This window comes from Sinohyriopsis cumingii, chromosome 1, assembly GCF_028554795.1.
Source record: "Sinohyriopsis cumingii isolate HCF-2022 chromosome 1, ASM2855479v2, whole genome shotgun sequence".
Classification (NCBI taxonomy): Eukaryota; Metazoa; Mollusca; class Bivalvia; order Unionida; family Unionidae; genus Sinohyriopsis; species Sinohyriopsis cumingii.
In genome coordinates, this window is record NC_142961.1 from 57,490,763 (window position 1) to 57,507,512 (window position 16,750).

General features: G+C 34.5%; 1 protein-coding gene across 6 annotated transcripts in view; it reads left to right on the forward strand.

The window, feature by feature from the left end:
* The window catches only part of LOC149806924 (uncharacterized), a 174,502-nt gene that overhangs the window by 52,395 nt on the left and 105,357 nt on the right, over positions 1-16,750 (forward strand). For all 6 annotated transcript variants that reach the window (XM_089959761.1, XM_089959754.1, XM_089959737.1 and 3 more), the window contains 5 exons: positions 1,447-1,536; positions 5,688-5,856; positions 10,364-10,447; positions 12,495-12,530; positions 14,372-14,392. In XM_089959761.1, coding sequence (XP_089815887.1) covers positions 1,447-1,536; positions 5,688-5,856; positions 10,364-10,447; positions 12,495-12,530; positions 14,372-14,392 — 400 coding nt within the window. The remainder of the gene's footprint in view (positions 1-1,446; positions 1,537-5,687; positions 5,857-10,363; positions 10,448-12,494; positions 12,531-14,371; positions 14,393-16,750) is intronic.

Below are 16,750 nucleotides of genomic sequence, written 5' to 3' on the forward strand. Positions count from 1 at the left end.
CAGTACTGAGTCAGACTGAACTCTGTAACTGTAATACTAGTAGTGTATACTGTGGTGTACAGTACTGAGTCAAACTAAACTCTATGACTCTAATACCAGTGGGGTATACTGTACTGTACAGTACTGAGTCAGTCTAAACTCTATTGCACCACTCCAGTGGCCTAGTGGTTAGAGTGTCTGCCTCGGATGCGGGAAGGCATAGGTTCGATCCCCAGCCGAGTCATACCAAAAACGTACAGAAATTGTACTAACAGCTGCCTCGCTTGGCGCTCAGCATTAAGACATTAGTGTTAGGACTGGTCGGCCTGGTGTCAGGATAATGTGACAGGGTGGAACATCATGCTGCATGTCTGCGGCATGATGGTCCAGTGCTAGACATCACTATAAACTGCCACATTGCAGACATCGTAGCGATATCACTGAAAAATTGTTAAAGCTACATCAAAAATCCAAATTACACACACACACACAAGCATGCACACACACATGTGCACACACACACACACACACACACACACTAAACTCAGTTGTTGTAATACCAGTAGTGTATACTGTGCTGTACAGTAATGAGTCAGACTAAACTCTGTTATTGTAATACCAGTAGTGTAAACTGTGCTGTACAATACTGAATCAGACTAAATTCTACAGCTCATATGAACAAACTGATATGCCCAGAAGCTGGGCTGCAAGACATTTTGGACTAGATTATAATGTTAGTTTTTCATAGAAAATATGTATTGTACATTTAGTTCTCTTGAATAATTCCTTGGCCCCGTCTTAACATGAAATATCTTAAAATAAGATGATTGGCAAAGAATATTTCAGTAAACAATAAGTAATCTCACAGCAGTTATATGACTGACTTGCCACAATAAACACATCTTATATGGCTCCCTCTTTCTACAAGGAAAATGAAACTGAAAAATACCAAATAATGTGTTAGAAGTAAAAATATTACAGAATATTATTCAAGTTAAATTGAAAACAAAAACTTAATGTCAGACATCAGTTTATCATTGGATAAACTATTGAAATCAGCGTAAAATAACAGCAATTTGAGAACGTATTGTGAAGATGATATTTTTATATTTGTGGTAGAGAACACTGGAAAATCTGTATAACAAAATGATTTACTTGATATCAGATGGGCAGTCAGTCATGCACAGATTAGAAATGTGACTCAAACTGAATATTTCAGAAGTGCATACGCTGTATAATGGATCTAATTTCTGACTCAATTCTCAAATTTTGTTCAATCTCACAACAACTCACCAGCACGAGTTCCAATGACACTTTGAGTAAGTCGCTTGAGAAGAAAACAAAATTATTTATCCAAAATAAATTATATTAGATTTTAATTAATTCAGTATTTTTTAAGAAGCAAAGCTTAAGGTTTGCCTGGATTATTGATTATTATTGTTTTCTCTCAAAATTACCATTTTTCAGTATGAATACAGTAAAGCACCATCCGAAGACCCGGTCTGCAATAATAAACAGCAGCCAGGAAAGTCACAGCCCAGACTGAGTTGGGAAAAGGTAGGTTTCATTTTATTTGTATAGCTCCTTTATAGATATATTAAGGGCACTGAGAAAACCTTTTTATGGTTGTGTGTGTGTGTGATTATGATTTTTAATCTAGCTTTAACAATTTTTCAGTCATATAGCTTAGAGTGATGTCTAGCACTGGGGCATCATGCCAAAGACAGGTAGCATGATGTCCCACCCAGTTACATTATCCTGACACCAGGTCAACCAAACCTAACACTAACCTCTTAATGCTGAGCGCTAAGCGAGGCAGCTGTTAGTACCATTTTTGTAAGTCTTCGGTATGACTTGGCTGGGGATTGAACCCATGACCTCCTACTTCCGAGACAGACGCTCTAACCACTAGGCCACCGGAGCGGTCTTTTTATGGTTGTTATTTTGTATTAACTTTACCAGTTTCATAGGTTTATAATTTGGAAAGAGCAATGCCATTTCCGTGTTTCCTGAGTATATATAAGTTTTTTTAAATCATCAAATTAGTCAAACTTGTCTCAGAATATATGCAGTGGTCATATTACTCCAAACAGAATATGTGCCATGGTCATATTACTCCTACTGGAATATGTGCCACGGTCATATTGCTCATATCAGAATATGTGCCATGGTCATATTACATGTACTCCTGTCGGAATATGTGCCATGGTCAGATTGCTCCTATCAGAATATGTGCCATGGTCATATTACTCCTATTGGAATATGTGCCATGGTCATATTACTACCAGATTTCAAGGTGATTTCACAGTCGATCACAATAATGGCAAACTCCAAAAGAAACAGCAATGGATAAGCAATATTGAGCTGATGGCAAGGCAACAGAGGCACAAGAGGCCTTAGCTAGTGTCCAAAGCATCCCTGCATTTGATAATTTCAGGGAATTGGGCTGGCTGTTTTCTGGATCATCATCTAGTAAGCCCAGTTGAAGATTCAGCAGGTAAGATTTTATGTGACAGCAAGCAAATGCTAGAATGATGGAGAAAGAGCACCACATTTGACTGCCAGTCTAGTGCATGAAGCACAGAGCTTTAATGTTGGGCCATCCATGTCAGGTAAAGGAAATTACATCACCTAAGAAATTGAAAATGAGAAGACAGCTGGGACCTGCGACATCACTGGTAAATTGCTGAAATCCAGAAACATGGGCTGCAGTTCGTCCTATGTGAGAGATGGGTAACATTCCTCATGCTTGGAAATTTTTTAAATGCTGCCATCTGTATTGTAAAAGAACTTCACCAATATCCTACTAATCAGAGTGAAAGACCATTTACTGGAATTGCACAGGAAACAATAGAGTGGCTTTACACCAGAAAGAGCAAACCAATGACTGCATCTGCATTCTCAAGACATTGTTACAAACCTGAAGGAAATTCTCAAGACATTGTTACAAACCTGAAGGAAATTCTCAAGACATTGTTACAAACCTGAAGGAAATTCTCAAGACATTGTTACAAACCTGAAGGAAATTCAATCAACCACTACGGAAAGCTCATGCTGACCATAATGCTGCATTGCCTTAGTCAGCTGATCTTTGCCAAATTAAAATTCTTTATACTGTCATCATCAGCTGCTTTCAAGTCTATGGAAAATGTTTACAGTGGTTTCATATCAGCAGTAGGATTCAACATGGATTCACCATCACCCTGAGCATTTTTTAAGCTTCCAGTGGATTGTATGGTAGAAAGAATGACAGGGAATTGGGAACATCATTGCAGTCATAGGTGACAAAATTTGTATCGACCTTGATTGTGCTGACTATGCTGCTCCACTGTTTTGAGTTGCAACAGATCTTACTACTTGGCCTGGACATAATGCAGGAGGAAGCAAAAGCATTTGGCCTTGAGATCAGCTGGGCCAAGACCAAAATCAAAAGTACCAACCACAAGCCATCACATCGGCAAAAAACCCCACAACAAGCATGATTTTGAGGATATGGACTACTTTACCTATTTCCAGGCTACTCACTCAAGAGCTTGGAAGCAGCAAGCCAGAAATCAGGTATCCATATTGAAATGACTCATGGCTGCATGAAAACCGATGGATAGCTATGTTTGGCACTTCAAAATCAGCCTGGTTATGAAGATCTGGCTGCATACATATAATCATTCTTGCTCTACAGTGTGGAAACATGGATGCTTACATCAGCAATGACAAAAAAGCTTAAAGCCTTTATTCAGTGCCGCCTCTGCAGTATCCCCCATATTACATGCACACAACATAGCACATGATTAGAGATCAGAGGCAGATTGAAGCAACTGCTGGCCACAAATATCATGCAGTATTAGACACATGCAGTTCCTTTGCCACATTGCTAGAGCACCCAGTGATATGGATCACAGTTGTATCCTTAAAGCTGTAGTTGGGAAACCAGCATGGAGGTGTAGTCTTATAGTGAAATTGCCTTATAATGAAGTATGTGATACAGTATTCCCTCATTTTAATGCTGCCCATAGAAGCCATATAGTATACTGTCTTATAGTGAGATTGTCTTATAATGAAGTACATGACATAGTATTCCCTCATTTTAATTCTCTCCATGGGAGCCATTGAGTATACTGCCTTATAGTGAGATTGCCTTTTAATGAAGTACATTATGCATATAATTTTACTAGCACTTAATGAAATGGAATGCATGACCATGCTTGCCTTATAACAGCAATTGAGTTATAATGAAGGACTTCATTGAGAGGGAGTGCAGTAATTTCTTTCATGCCAAAGTTGTACTTTTTAATATGGTAATGCTGAAAATATATTTAAATACAGGTAAATGCAGGAGCATAGTTGTTGTTGTTTTGGTTTTAATGCCATTTCTCAGTGCAAGATGGGCCTATGTGATGGCCAGTTTAATTGATGGAGGAAGAACCTGAGAAAACCCAGTAAGAACTGCTGATGTACAGGAGGATATTGGCAACTTTTCTCATATAGCCATATTGGCTGAGCCAAAACTCAAACCCATGTAGACAGAGGTGGAATGGTCAAGATCAGTATATGGTAACATAGTAAAGCTTCAGAATTAAGACCACCCATGGGTCTTTGTAAAGTTGGTCTTAATTGGAACATGGTATAATTCAGAGGATACATTAAAGTTAAGTGTTCCCTCATTATATTGCTCCCTCATTATATTGCTGTTCACAAGAGGCACTAAATGGCCTCTTATAAGTGAGTGTGTCTTGTACTGAGGAATGTTCCAACTGGCATGTGATATAATAGTGACCAACAACACCATTATAATGAATTTAATGATGAAAAAGTACATTATAATTAGTTCCCATTAACCAGGAACTAAATTGAAGTGAAATAAATTCAGACAAAAATGAGAAGTAAAAATGTAACCAAGTCAATTTGATCCCTGACTGTTCTATGTTATAGAATGGGTACCAGTATACTGAGTGGATTTATAGTGAGAAACCACTGTAAATGGAAATGACTAAACATGACTGCATTTGAGAGAAGACTTGAGTTAGGGGTATTTGCAAGAGAAGGTTTTACCATATTAGTTATAATTACTGAAACTTCTATGGGAGTGGTCCTGTTATCATGTATGGGCTTGTCATTGTATAAATACGGTAATGTACACCAAGCATCATGGATGCTTATCTTCCATTGTATAATGTTAGGCTGTGTGCTTCAAGTTTATATACAAGTGTACAGAACAGTGTACACATTTATCTGCCAGCACATTATATGAAAGCAGAATCAGTACATAATTCACTCAGTGTAAAGGGCCTCAATATTCGGCAGTCCCTTTCCTAAGGTGAGTGGTCATGGACCCCAGGGGCAGATTAAAGCTTCTGGGGGCCCTGGGTCACTTAAGATATAGATCTGCAAGTATACCATGAAAGCAGTCCTTGGTATGTGTGTAATTATTATAGCTATATTAGGCAAAATATTAGATGGTATAGACCCATAAATGGTTTCTTTAACTGTGTAACTTTTACCCAGAGCAACTATGATGGGGGGGGGGGGCAGGGCGGGGCACATGCCCTCTGCACCCAAACCTTAATCTGGTACTAATGCATCCCATTTCATATTAGTTATTAGTAATATTATGAATAAAATACCTCTATATAAGACTATATATATTGAGTTCATAATGTAAAATGACTCAGGTTAAGAAAAATTTGATTTTTTTTCTTCTATCATTTCAGGGGAGATTTTGTTCCAGATGTTGTAAACTTGTATTTGCAACAATGGCATTATTCCTGGTAATACTAGTGGCAGTATTACTGGCAGTCAAACATAAGCCTCATCAAGTAGAGAGTTCACAACCATCAGTGCAAGCATTAGCTGGGGATCCTCAAATAGATGCTGATGAAGGTATGACAAATATGACAAATATCTGTTTAAGCCCTCACTTCTTCCAAGAGTAACTTGGAATGTCTATACATTTTGTGCCATTATTATCTGTTATTTTTGGGTGTATTAATATTAAAAGTAAAAATATTAATAATAATTTTAATTTTGCATTGAGAAAATTTTTCTACAAAGAAGTTTTCATTGAAAAAAGAAGACTACAAATAATTTTAACATTTTTTGTTTGTTTTGTGAGTTCAACACCATAGTTCAGTACATGACAGGCTCTTCATGGTGGCCATTGTATTTGAATGAGGAAGAACCAATAACCCATCGGAAGGAAGCTACTGACAAGCTTTCTCATATATTCACTGTCCCCCAGATTGACTGAGCTGAGACGAACCCACATGGACAGAGGTGAGATGTGAATGATCAGTAAAGATGATTGCCTTAGACCCACTCAGCCACATGGGGCGTTTTGCCCACTCAGTCACTCTTGGCCCCTATAATATGTAAGGATTGATGGTGTTGCAAATATCAGATGCTATGACAAGTTACTACACTATGCACCATATATACTTACTTATAAGCCGAGTCCAACTGTAAAAACAATATAGACCTTGATTTGTGGCACATTATCGATGACATATCTGGGTCTGTACAGTTTGCAGTAACGAGTATATATAGTAAGTGATGTAAATTCACTGTTTTTTTCATGGGGAAGTTTTGTCTTATTTTACTGTAGTTTTGTCAAAAATGTGAAAGCTGAAATCTGATTGGTGGATTTAAAGGTCAACAGATCATGACCTTAAACTGGTGTCAATCAGATCTCAAGCATGTAGTGAATTTCATTTTGAATCAGATTATATAATCCTTGGAATACATACAGATTCTGTCTTGGACAATTTGGGTGTTTCTAATATATATCCTAATAAAGTGAACTAACAAAAATATACCCAGTAAAAAGATGTAATTATTTCATAATTAATTATATTTAAAATGTATAACTGTATTAAATTTTCATTACACATTCTGAAGTTACTTTTTATGGTAGTTTTGTTTCTTAGAGTAAAATACATTTGTGCAACAAATTTTTGTTTGCCTCCTCTTCTTGCAGTTTGAGGTTCTTGATTTGGTTCTGTTAATACAGCCATCTGTCCTTAGTTCTTCCATGCATGGGGTCCAGAGTGGCGGAGTGGTCTACAGCACTCACCGTTAAGGATTACTGCCATCTCACCTCTGTCTGCATGGGTTTGAGTGTCAGGCTCAGCCAGTGTGGGTATGTGAGAAAGCTTACCAGTGGCTTCTTGTGGGTCAGTGGTTCTTTCCCAGGTTTCCCCATGTTCTTCCTCCACCATTAATACTGGCCGCCATGTATAGCCTATCATGTGCTGAAAAATGGCATTAAACCCTATGGCAACAACAAAAAAGTCTTCCATACATTTATTATAGGAGTTCACTCCATCCACAGGAAGGAATAGTTCCATGCAACTGATTGTGTCATCCTTTTTAATAATAATGATATTATTATTATTATTATGATTACTGATCAAAAGTTTTTCATCACAATAAGCGTTTGACATATACAATAAAGTGTGGTAGTATTCTTCTGTTTATATGTAGATGACCTGATATGACTTTCTCAGTATTTGAATGTTTCTTGCTTATTTTTATAATAATTTTATTTTTCTTGTTAAAATAGGACATTTTTGTTCAGATTCTTGATTGCTGTATTATTCAAAAAGCCACGGACCTAGACATGTACACATTGATTGTAATGTTTATTTCTATATTTAATAGACATAACATATATATAACTATTTGTTAAGGTTTTTCTAAGTTTAAGACTGTGACATTTTTGTTGACATTTTAGGACTACCATACAGAAACCGCTAAACCAAGGCAAATGAGCTTTGATATGTATATGATCATGATCATATTAAATTTGTGTGCCATTTAAATAATTTTTAAAGCGATTTTTCAGGTTTTTGTACACTATGACCATAGTTTCTTTTGTCTACAGTGGAGGCATATATGTTTTTAATCACAAATTCTGTTAGGAGAATAGATAAATTTCATATAACATCCTTTAAGGCTGTTATAATTACTTTCTTCGAAATATAACTCCAATTTTTGTGGGTTCCATCATCCTCCAATAACAGATTCATGGGACAAATGGATCCTATAAATACTGATAGATTATTCCATATAGCCTTAGACTGATTGATGTCTCAACAATAAAATGTTTATTCTGAAGGTTGTTCTTGATAAAGTCAATCAGAATACCATTTAGCTGTTGAGAGAGATTTATCAGTTTTAAATAGTCTCTGTGTTTGAAAAAAATACCACTGTTTGGTAAGAATCTGCAAGTTAAATTATTGATATTTTTCTTATGACTGTTCAGTTAGAGCAATATGCCCATATCACAATATTTCTATACGTAGCACATATTTTAATACCTTGTGGCGTCTCAAATAATGTCAAGTCGTATAAGGTGAAAGAGTAGTGATGCAGCCATCACACTGTATTTCAATGTCATTTAATAAGACTATTCTGTGGTTTTGTCAGGTGATAGAAAGATGCACTGATGTTCATTTCAAGGCTACATGTGATAGATAGAAATATACACTGGTGTTCATTTCAAGGCTACATGTGATAGAAACATGCATTGGTGTTCATTTCAAGGCTACATGTGATAGATAGAAATATGCATTGGTGTTCATTTCAAGGCTACATGTAATATATAGAAATATGCATTGGTGTTCATTTCAAGGCTACATGTAATAGAAACATGCATTGGTGTTCATTTCAAGGCTACATGTGATAGATAGAAATATGCATTGGTGTTCATTTCAAGGCTACATGTGATAGATAGAAATATGCATTGGTGTTCATTTCAAGGCTACATGTAATAGAAACATGCATTGGTGTTCATTTCAAGGCTACATGTGATAGATAAAAATATGCATTGGTGTTCATTTCAAGGCTACATGTAATAGAAACTTGCATTGATGTTTGTTTCAAGACTACTTGTGATAGAAACATGCATTGGTGTTAATTTCAAGGCTAAATGTAATAGAAATATGCATTGGTATCCATTTCAAGGCTACATGTGATAGAAATATGCATTGGTATTCATTTCAAGGCTACATGTGATACATAGAAACATGCATTGGTATTTATTTTAAGGCTACATGTGATAGAAACATGCATTGATATTTATTTCAAGGCTACATGTGATAGAAACATGCATTGGTGTTCATTTCAAGGCTAAATCTGATAGATAAAAACATGTATTGGTGTTCATTTCAAGGCTACATATAATAGAAAAATGCATTGATATTTATTTCAAGGCTACATGTGATAGAAACATGCATTGGTGTTCATTTCAAGGCTACATGCGATATATAGAAACATGCATTGATATTTATTTCAAGGCTACATGTAATAGAAACATGCATTGGTGTTCATTTCAAGGCTAAATCTGATAGATAAAAACATGCATTGGTGTTCATTTCAAGGCTACATGTAATAGTTAGAAACATACATTGGTGTTCATTTCAAGGCTAAATGTGATAGAAATATGCATTGGTGTTCATTTCATGACTGATAGAAACGTGCATTGGGGTTCATTTCAAGGCTACCTGTGATATATAGAAACATGCATTGGTGTTCATTTCTAGGCTGCATGTGCTAGATAGAAACATGCATTTGTGTTCATTTCAAAGCTACATGTGAGATAAACATGCATTGGTGTTCATTTCAAGGTTAAATGTGATAGATAAACACATGCACTGGTGTTCAGTTCAAGGGTAAATGTGATAGATAGAAATATGCATTGGTGTTCATTTCAAGGCTAAATGTGATAGATAGAAACATGCATTGGTGTTCATTTTAAGGCTAGATGTGATAGAAACATGCATTGGTGTTAATTTCAAGGCTGCATGTGATAAATAAAAACATTCATTGGTGTTCATTTCAAGGCTACTTGTGATAGATATAAACATGCATTGGTGTTCATTTCAAAGCTACATGTGATAGAAACATACATTGGCATTCATTTAAAGGCTAAATGTGATAGAAACATGAATTGATGTTCATTTCAAGGCTGCATGTGATAGAAACATGCATTGGTGTTCATTTCATGGCTACATGTGATAGATAGAAACATGCATTGTTATTCATTTCAAGGCTGCTTGTAATGGAACCATGCATTGGTGTTTATCAAGGCTACATGTGATAAACAGAGACATGCATTGGTCTTCATTTCAATGCTAGTAAAAGACAGAACTTATTAGATTTGTTTCATAAATTTTATTTGAAATGAGCACTCATGTAAAATTCTCTTTATCTCCCTATCTCAAAAATTCCATAACATATTACTTCTGTCAGTAGTATGACTGATGCAAAACATGCCAGATGAGTATTTTCAGGGGAGGTAATGTTACTAGACCTAAAATGTATAACACCTAGCTTTGTACTGTCTTGATGTTTTCATAGAAAATATGCTTCAAATGTTTTTTTTACTCAGGTAAATGGATCCCAGGTTTATGTTGGAAGGATGATGCATCATGCAAGGCCCCTTATTGTTATTATACATACACAGACATTCCAGGTAACAAAATTTCATAATTTATCTCTTATTGAGGAAATTATTCATTTTCTGAAAGAATTTGGTCTCTACAGAAATAATATTGACCCTTTTTCTGGAATTTACATATTCTTCCCTTCCTCTTTATTTTACCTTTTTTATAATATTTAAGAATTTGTACAATGTGTTTACATTTTAATACAGAAGTGAAAGAATTAGATCACACCATTTAGTTAGACCTTTTTTTAAAATATGCTTGTGTGGTTTTATAAGAAGAAATGAAAACAAAACAAACCAGAAATGAGCAGTTTGTTACATCAGGTTATATAAAGTATGACCTCAGTATTGAATAATTTGTCTTGAAAACCATTTAAAAAAATGTAGAGTGGAAAATAGATTAATATTTTTCTATAATAACCTGAAAAAACAAAGTAAATATACCATGTCACAACTTAACCAATATTACTTGTATCATACAATACACATGAACTGATAGCAACACATTTATTTTTTCATCCAAATAACAAAAGACAAGAATTGATTATCACAAATACTGATCAAGTGCTGAATCCTCAGAGCAAGAATATGGAAACTTCTCAATTAATACGTACACATTTTTTTCTAAAAAAAAGTTCTTCCTGTAAAAGTTGATGCTGCATGGTGCAAAAAGGTCAAAATGATGTAGCACAGAACTAATCAGAATAAATCTAGATCAAGAGTGTGGATTTACTTTTATTTGGAATGGTTTATCTTCTAAAGATTATAGCATTTTTTTCACCTCTAATTTTTTACTGTGCAACTTTTGCTTGGCTTTATATGGCCAAGATTGTGCTGATGTGCTGTTAAACCTTATATGTACATACCATGGTGTATGGCAGATATTTTAGGGACCAACAATTTAATGTTCTGGCACATATGCCTGACACTTTTTCAAAAAATTTATGTCTGTCAAGAGCTGGAAAAAATATCTGGCTCTGATTTATAGTAAATTAACTTCATATTATAATCATTATATTATGTGAAAGTACAAAGAATTATTTTGAGAGAAAAGAAAAGAAAACATCTCAGCTCAAAAGAAAATAACAACCCCTCGATCTAAAAATTAAATGGCTCGTACCTAACAGTAGATGAAATTGCTTTGTGTATGTTCAGTGTCGTATAAATTGTAATCTAAAAACTTTAACAATATTTGGTGGCATTGTGCTGATGTTAGAGAGGGTGTTGATAAAACAAGAAGTACTGACACTGATGCTTACAATTTACTGGTTACACTGTTGATATAAATGACAGGGAAACCTTGAGTGGGATGCCAATACCCGGGTAAGATATTTATTAGAGTCAGTAAACATAGACACACTTAGTCAAGAATAGTCAAGAACCAAGAAAATATTTAGTGTACTTGACAAATGATATAAAATTCAAACAGGAAACAATTGCTGTCCTCAAACTCTTAGGATGATTCAGTCTTACAAATGAATGTATGTTGTTAGCACATTTAGCATTAGCAGGTAAATTAGTAAAAGCCATATTTAGCCAGAATATCTTTCACAACATTCATTTGGCCACCACATCAGCATATGTAACACGTCAAACATTTGATTAAAGGATCAGAAATATAATTATAATTTTTGTAATATTCATAAGCAATATGTGATAAATACAGCTGTTCTGTAAAAAAATATATTTTAAATCATTATCATCATAATCATGCCTTTGCATGAAATTAGTTGTCCTTAAGGGTGATGAGTTGTTGCTAAATGACTTACCATCTCGGAATAAAGAATTATTATTATTGTACTCAGTTTTTATATCCTTTGATTTCATTACATGTAGTCAATCAATGAAGTTCATAATAATGTCCTTTAATTTCTTATTCAGAGAAATGTGTATTATTTTTCTTGTTATTATTTGTAAAATATTTGTATTTAAAATAAGCTTAAAATTATAATTTGTTGTCAGTAGTACATTTTGAAAAGAAATGTATAACATGTTTAAAAATTACAGACAGTATGACTTTTCATTATTATTATTATTACTATTATTATTATTATTATTATTATTATTATTACAGTCTTGGAGAGTTTACACCAGATTCCAAAGTACAGGGGTGAGTAAACCTACAGGTTGTTGTTTGGAACAGTTGTAATTAAAAATCTCCGCAATCTGTTTTTCTTCATTTTTACTAAAACTAACATAAATGAATAAACTACTGGTAATCTTTGGCAGTTTCCATTAGATTTACTTCAGCTGCTACTATAATTACTACTGTTGCTAGATTTTGTTTTTATCACCTTTGTTTTGTGTGGGAGGACATTGTAATACCCTCCATTAATCAGTTCGTCTGTCTGTAATCACATCTCATCCTAAACCTCTAGGTGGAAATTTGCTGACCTTGGTATGTAGGTTTCTCATGTGATAATATATGCAAGAAGGATATGATGGGGTTTTTTTGTCTGCTCTCCAATGTGGTTGCTGAAAGTGATGAATGGTCAGATATACAGAAATTGCAGTTACATTGAGATATGACTGTCTTATTTTACCAGACTTTAAACATACAGTCATATGACCCCGGGGTGAAGGTTGGAAGGGGGAGGTAATGTTTACTAAAATACATACGGGTTTGTCTTGGTAAGCCATGAAGGTTGCTTTTGTTTCCTTTTTTGGCCTGTTTAACTGTTTCCTTGTTGTGGACTGGAAGGGGGCACCACATGTTCCCTCCTAAAATTGTGCAAATATTGGTGATGGGTCGGGCCTACCACCAGAACTTTGGTGCTTCAACTCAACTTGTGACAGGCTTCGAAACCTCAGTCCCTTTCAAATCCATGCAATGATGCAAATTCTAACGTAGAATTCTGCAGAGAGCCATACTTAAGATGCTGTGCTATGGTACTGCTTAGATTGACCTTTGGGCGGCGGCAACATGCTAGTTTTCATGAAGGCGAAGGCAAAGAGCAGCGTCAATCCTTTTGGAAAACACAGTTTTATTTAAACAGAGACAAGAAATAGAAGAAATGGACACTAAATGATAAAACTGTAAAAATATATAAATTAATAAAGTCACAGGCACACATATACTGTTAAAAATGACCCAATAGCTGTGTGGCAAGTTCAAAGACTTACTAGTCCTACTTCAAGCAGCTGCTGAGTGGGAAAATGTGTTGAACTGTGCTGATATTTATGATGAAATAGTTCAGTGGCAGAAAGACCCCAGATGTACACGTTGTCATTATAATAGTACAGCGAAAGAACAACTTTAGCTTTCAGTATTGTGTTCTAATAAATGCCCCTCCCTTATAAAGTGTATTGTACCAGGTTTGTTAACTATGAAATATACAGTACTCCTCTTTTCATTACAGTTTGAATGCAGCCACCTTGGTACCTCTTTTAAAGTGTTGCTCTTTGATGTTAAGTTGTACCCTTCTGTTACTATATTTTTATCACGATTGTAATTAATTTGGTTTGTATTATTTGGAGTATAGGGACTGGCAGTTATTATCGAGGCCCATTCAGAAATGAATTCAGATGAATTCTGATGGGGGTCCCAAGTGACCCAGTGGTTTAAAGTGCTCACCTTTACTGATCACTGTCATCTCACCTCTGTCTGCAAAGGTTTGAATCTGGGGCTCAGCCATTGTTGATATGTGAGCAAGTTTGCAGTAGCTTCCTGTGGGTTGGTGGTTCATCCCAGGGTTTTTCCAGATTCTTCTCCACCAGTTATACTGGCTGACATGTATAGCCTATCATGTGCTGAAATTCTGATGCAGAAAATATTGGTGAAAGCATGGCTTACCAAAAGCATTAAAAATATTGCTTCTGATTGCGGACTTTCACATGCATATAGTTGCACATAATGAATTGGATATGATTGATCTGTGGTATTTTATGTCAATATTTGATTGATCTGTGGTATTTTATGTCAATATTTTAATTCTTTTTTTCCATTTTCAGATTGTCCTTTTCAAAAAGAAGGTAGGTTTTTTTTTGGTCAAGAATAAATTGACACATTGTGTCCCAAAATAAATTAACTTGACATTCAGGAAGAATGTGTTTTTCTAGATGGTTCATGGGTTCCATTCATCATGCCATTGTACAGTAGAATGTTCATTATCAGGATCCATTGGAAGAAATATGGATTTTCCCCCAGATAATTGATTATATGGATACACCAATAATTTGTTATCTGGATAAACTTATTGAACAGATGATGAATTAACTTGATTGCCAGAGAACTGATTGCCTGGGTACTGAGATAATTGATTGTTTGGATAAACAGATAAATGGTTTTATGGATAAGCAAACAATTAAACAGATACATTATTTACTGCTTAAACAGATAACTGGTTGTCTGGATAAAAATAATTAAACAGATAATTGATTATCTGGATAAACATAATTCATTTTCTGGATTCAAAGATAATAAAACAGATGAGTGATTGTCTTGTTAAACAGATAAATGGTTGTTTGGATAAACAGATAAATAGATAATTCATTGCCTGGATAAACAGTTATAAAGATAAATGATGGTCTGGTTTTAACAGATATTCCATTGTCTGGATGAATATATTATTAAACAGATAATTGATTGTGCGGATAAACAGTTAATTCATTGGATAACAAGATGATTCAACATACACTTGATTAGCTGGATAGACATATAAGTATTCAGATAATTGTTTGTCTGGGTAAACATGTATGTAAACAGATAATTGATTATATAGATAAACAGATAATTTATTATGTGGATAAACAGATAATTTATTTTTTTAAACAATAAAATAGCATGACATACAGTGAAACTGGAACAAGTGAGCCACTTTTGGGCTTGTCAGAAATTTTTGTGTAGTATTTTGGTGGCTGTTATTTGGAGGTTAACTTTATGTGGAATGTATTATGGTATGTTTACAAATGGTTTAAAAACATGACAGCACAATCAGGGCTAAATAATTATAAGGTATAATTCTAAAAATATAAAGAGAAACAATTTTGAAACCCTTTAGGAAAAACCCACTCTAAACAGTTAGCCATTTTATTAGAGTCGTTGTTCTTTTTGACTTGCAGCCGGATATAATCTATGACACATTTTTTTCAGTACAATATGTCTCTCAGTTTTCATTGGATTACTATTAAAGATGTAATGACTATCTGTTAAGGATCTGCATATCAACAAATCATTGTGCTCATTCAAAGATCTGCATATCAGCAAATCATTGTGCTCATTCAAAGATCTGCATATCAGCAAATCATTGTGATCATTCAAAGATCTGCATATCAACAAATCATTGTGATCATTTGAAGATCTGCATATCAACAAATCATTGTGATCATTTGAAGATCTGCATATCAACAAATCATTGTGATCATTTGAAGATCTGCATATCAACAAATCATTGTGATCATTTGAAGATCTGCATATCAACAAATCATTGTGCTCATTCAAAGATCTGCATATCAACAAATTGTGATTACTTGAAGATCTGCATATCAACAAATCATTGTGCTCTTTCAAAGATATGCATATCAACAAATCATTGTGATCATTTGAAGATCTGCATATCAACAAATCATTGTGCTCATTCAAAGATCTGCAAATCAACAGATCATTGTGATCATTTGAAGATCTGCATATCAACAAATCATTGTGATCATTTGAAGATCTGCATATCAACAAATCATTGTGAACATTTGAAGATCTGCATATCAACAAATCATTGTGCTCATTCAAAGATCTGCAAATCAACAAATCATTGTGATCATTTGAAGATCTGCATATCAACAAATCATTGTGATCATTTGAAGATCTGCATATCAACAAATCATTGTGATCATTTGAAGATTTGCATATCAACAAATCATTGTGCTCATTCAAAGATCTGCATGTCAACAAATCATTGTGATCATTTGAAGATCTGCATATCAACAAATCATTGTGCTTATTCAAAGATCTGCATATCAACAAATTGTGATCACTTGAAGATCTGCATATCAACAAATCATTGTGATCATTTGAAGATCTGCATATCAACAAATCATTGTGCTCATTCAAAGATCTGCAAATCAACAAATCATTGTGAACATTTGAAGATCTGCATATCAACAAATCATTGTGATCATTTGTAGATCTGCATATCAACAAATCATTGTGATCATTTGAAGATTTGCTTATCAACAAATCATTGTGCTCATTCAAAGATCTGCATGTCAAAAAATCATTATGATCATTTGTAGATCTGCATATCAACAAATCATTGTGATCATTTGAAGATTTGCATATCAACAAATCATTGTGCTCATTCAAAGATCTGCATGTCAAAAAATCATTGTGATCAT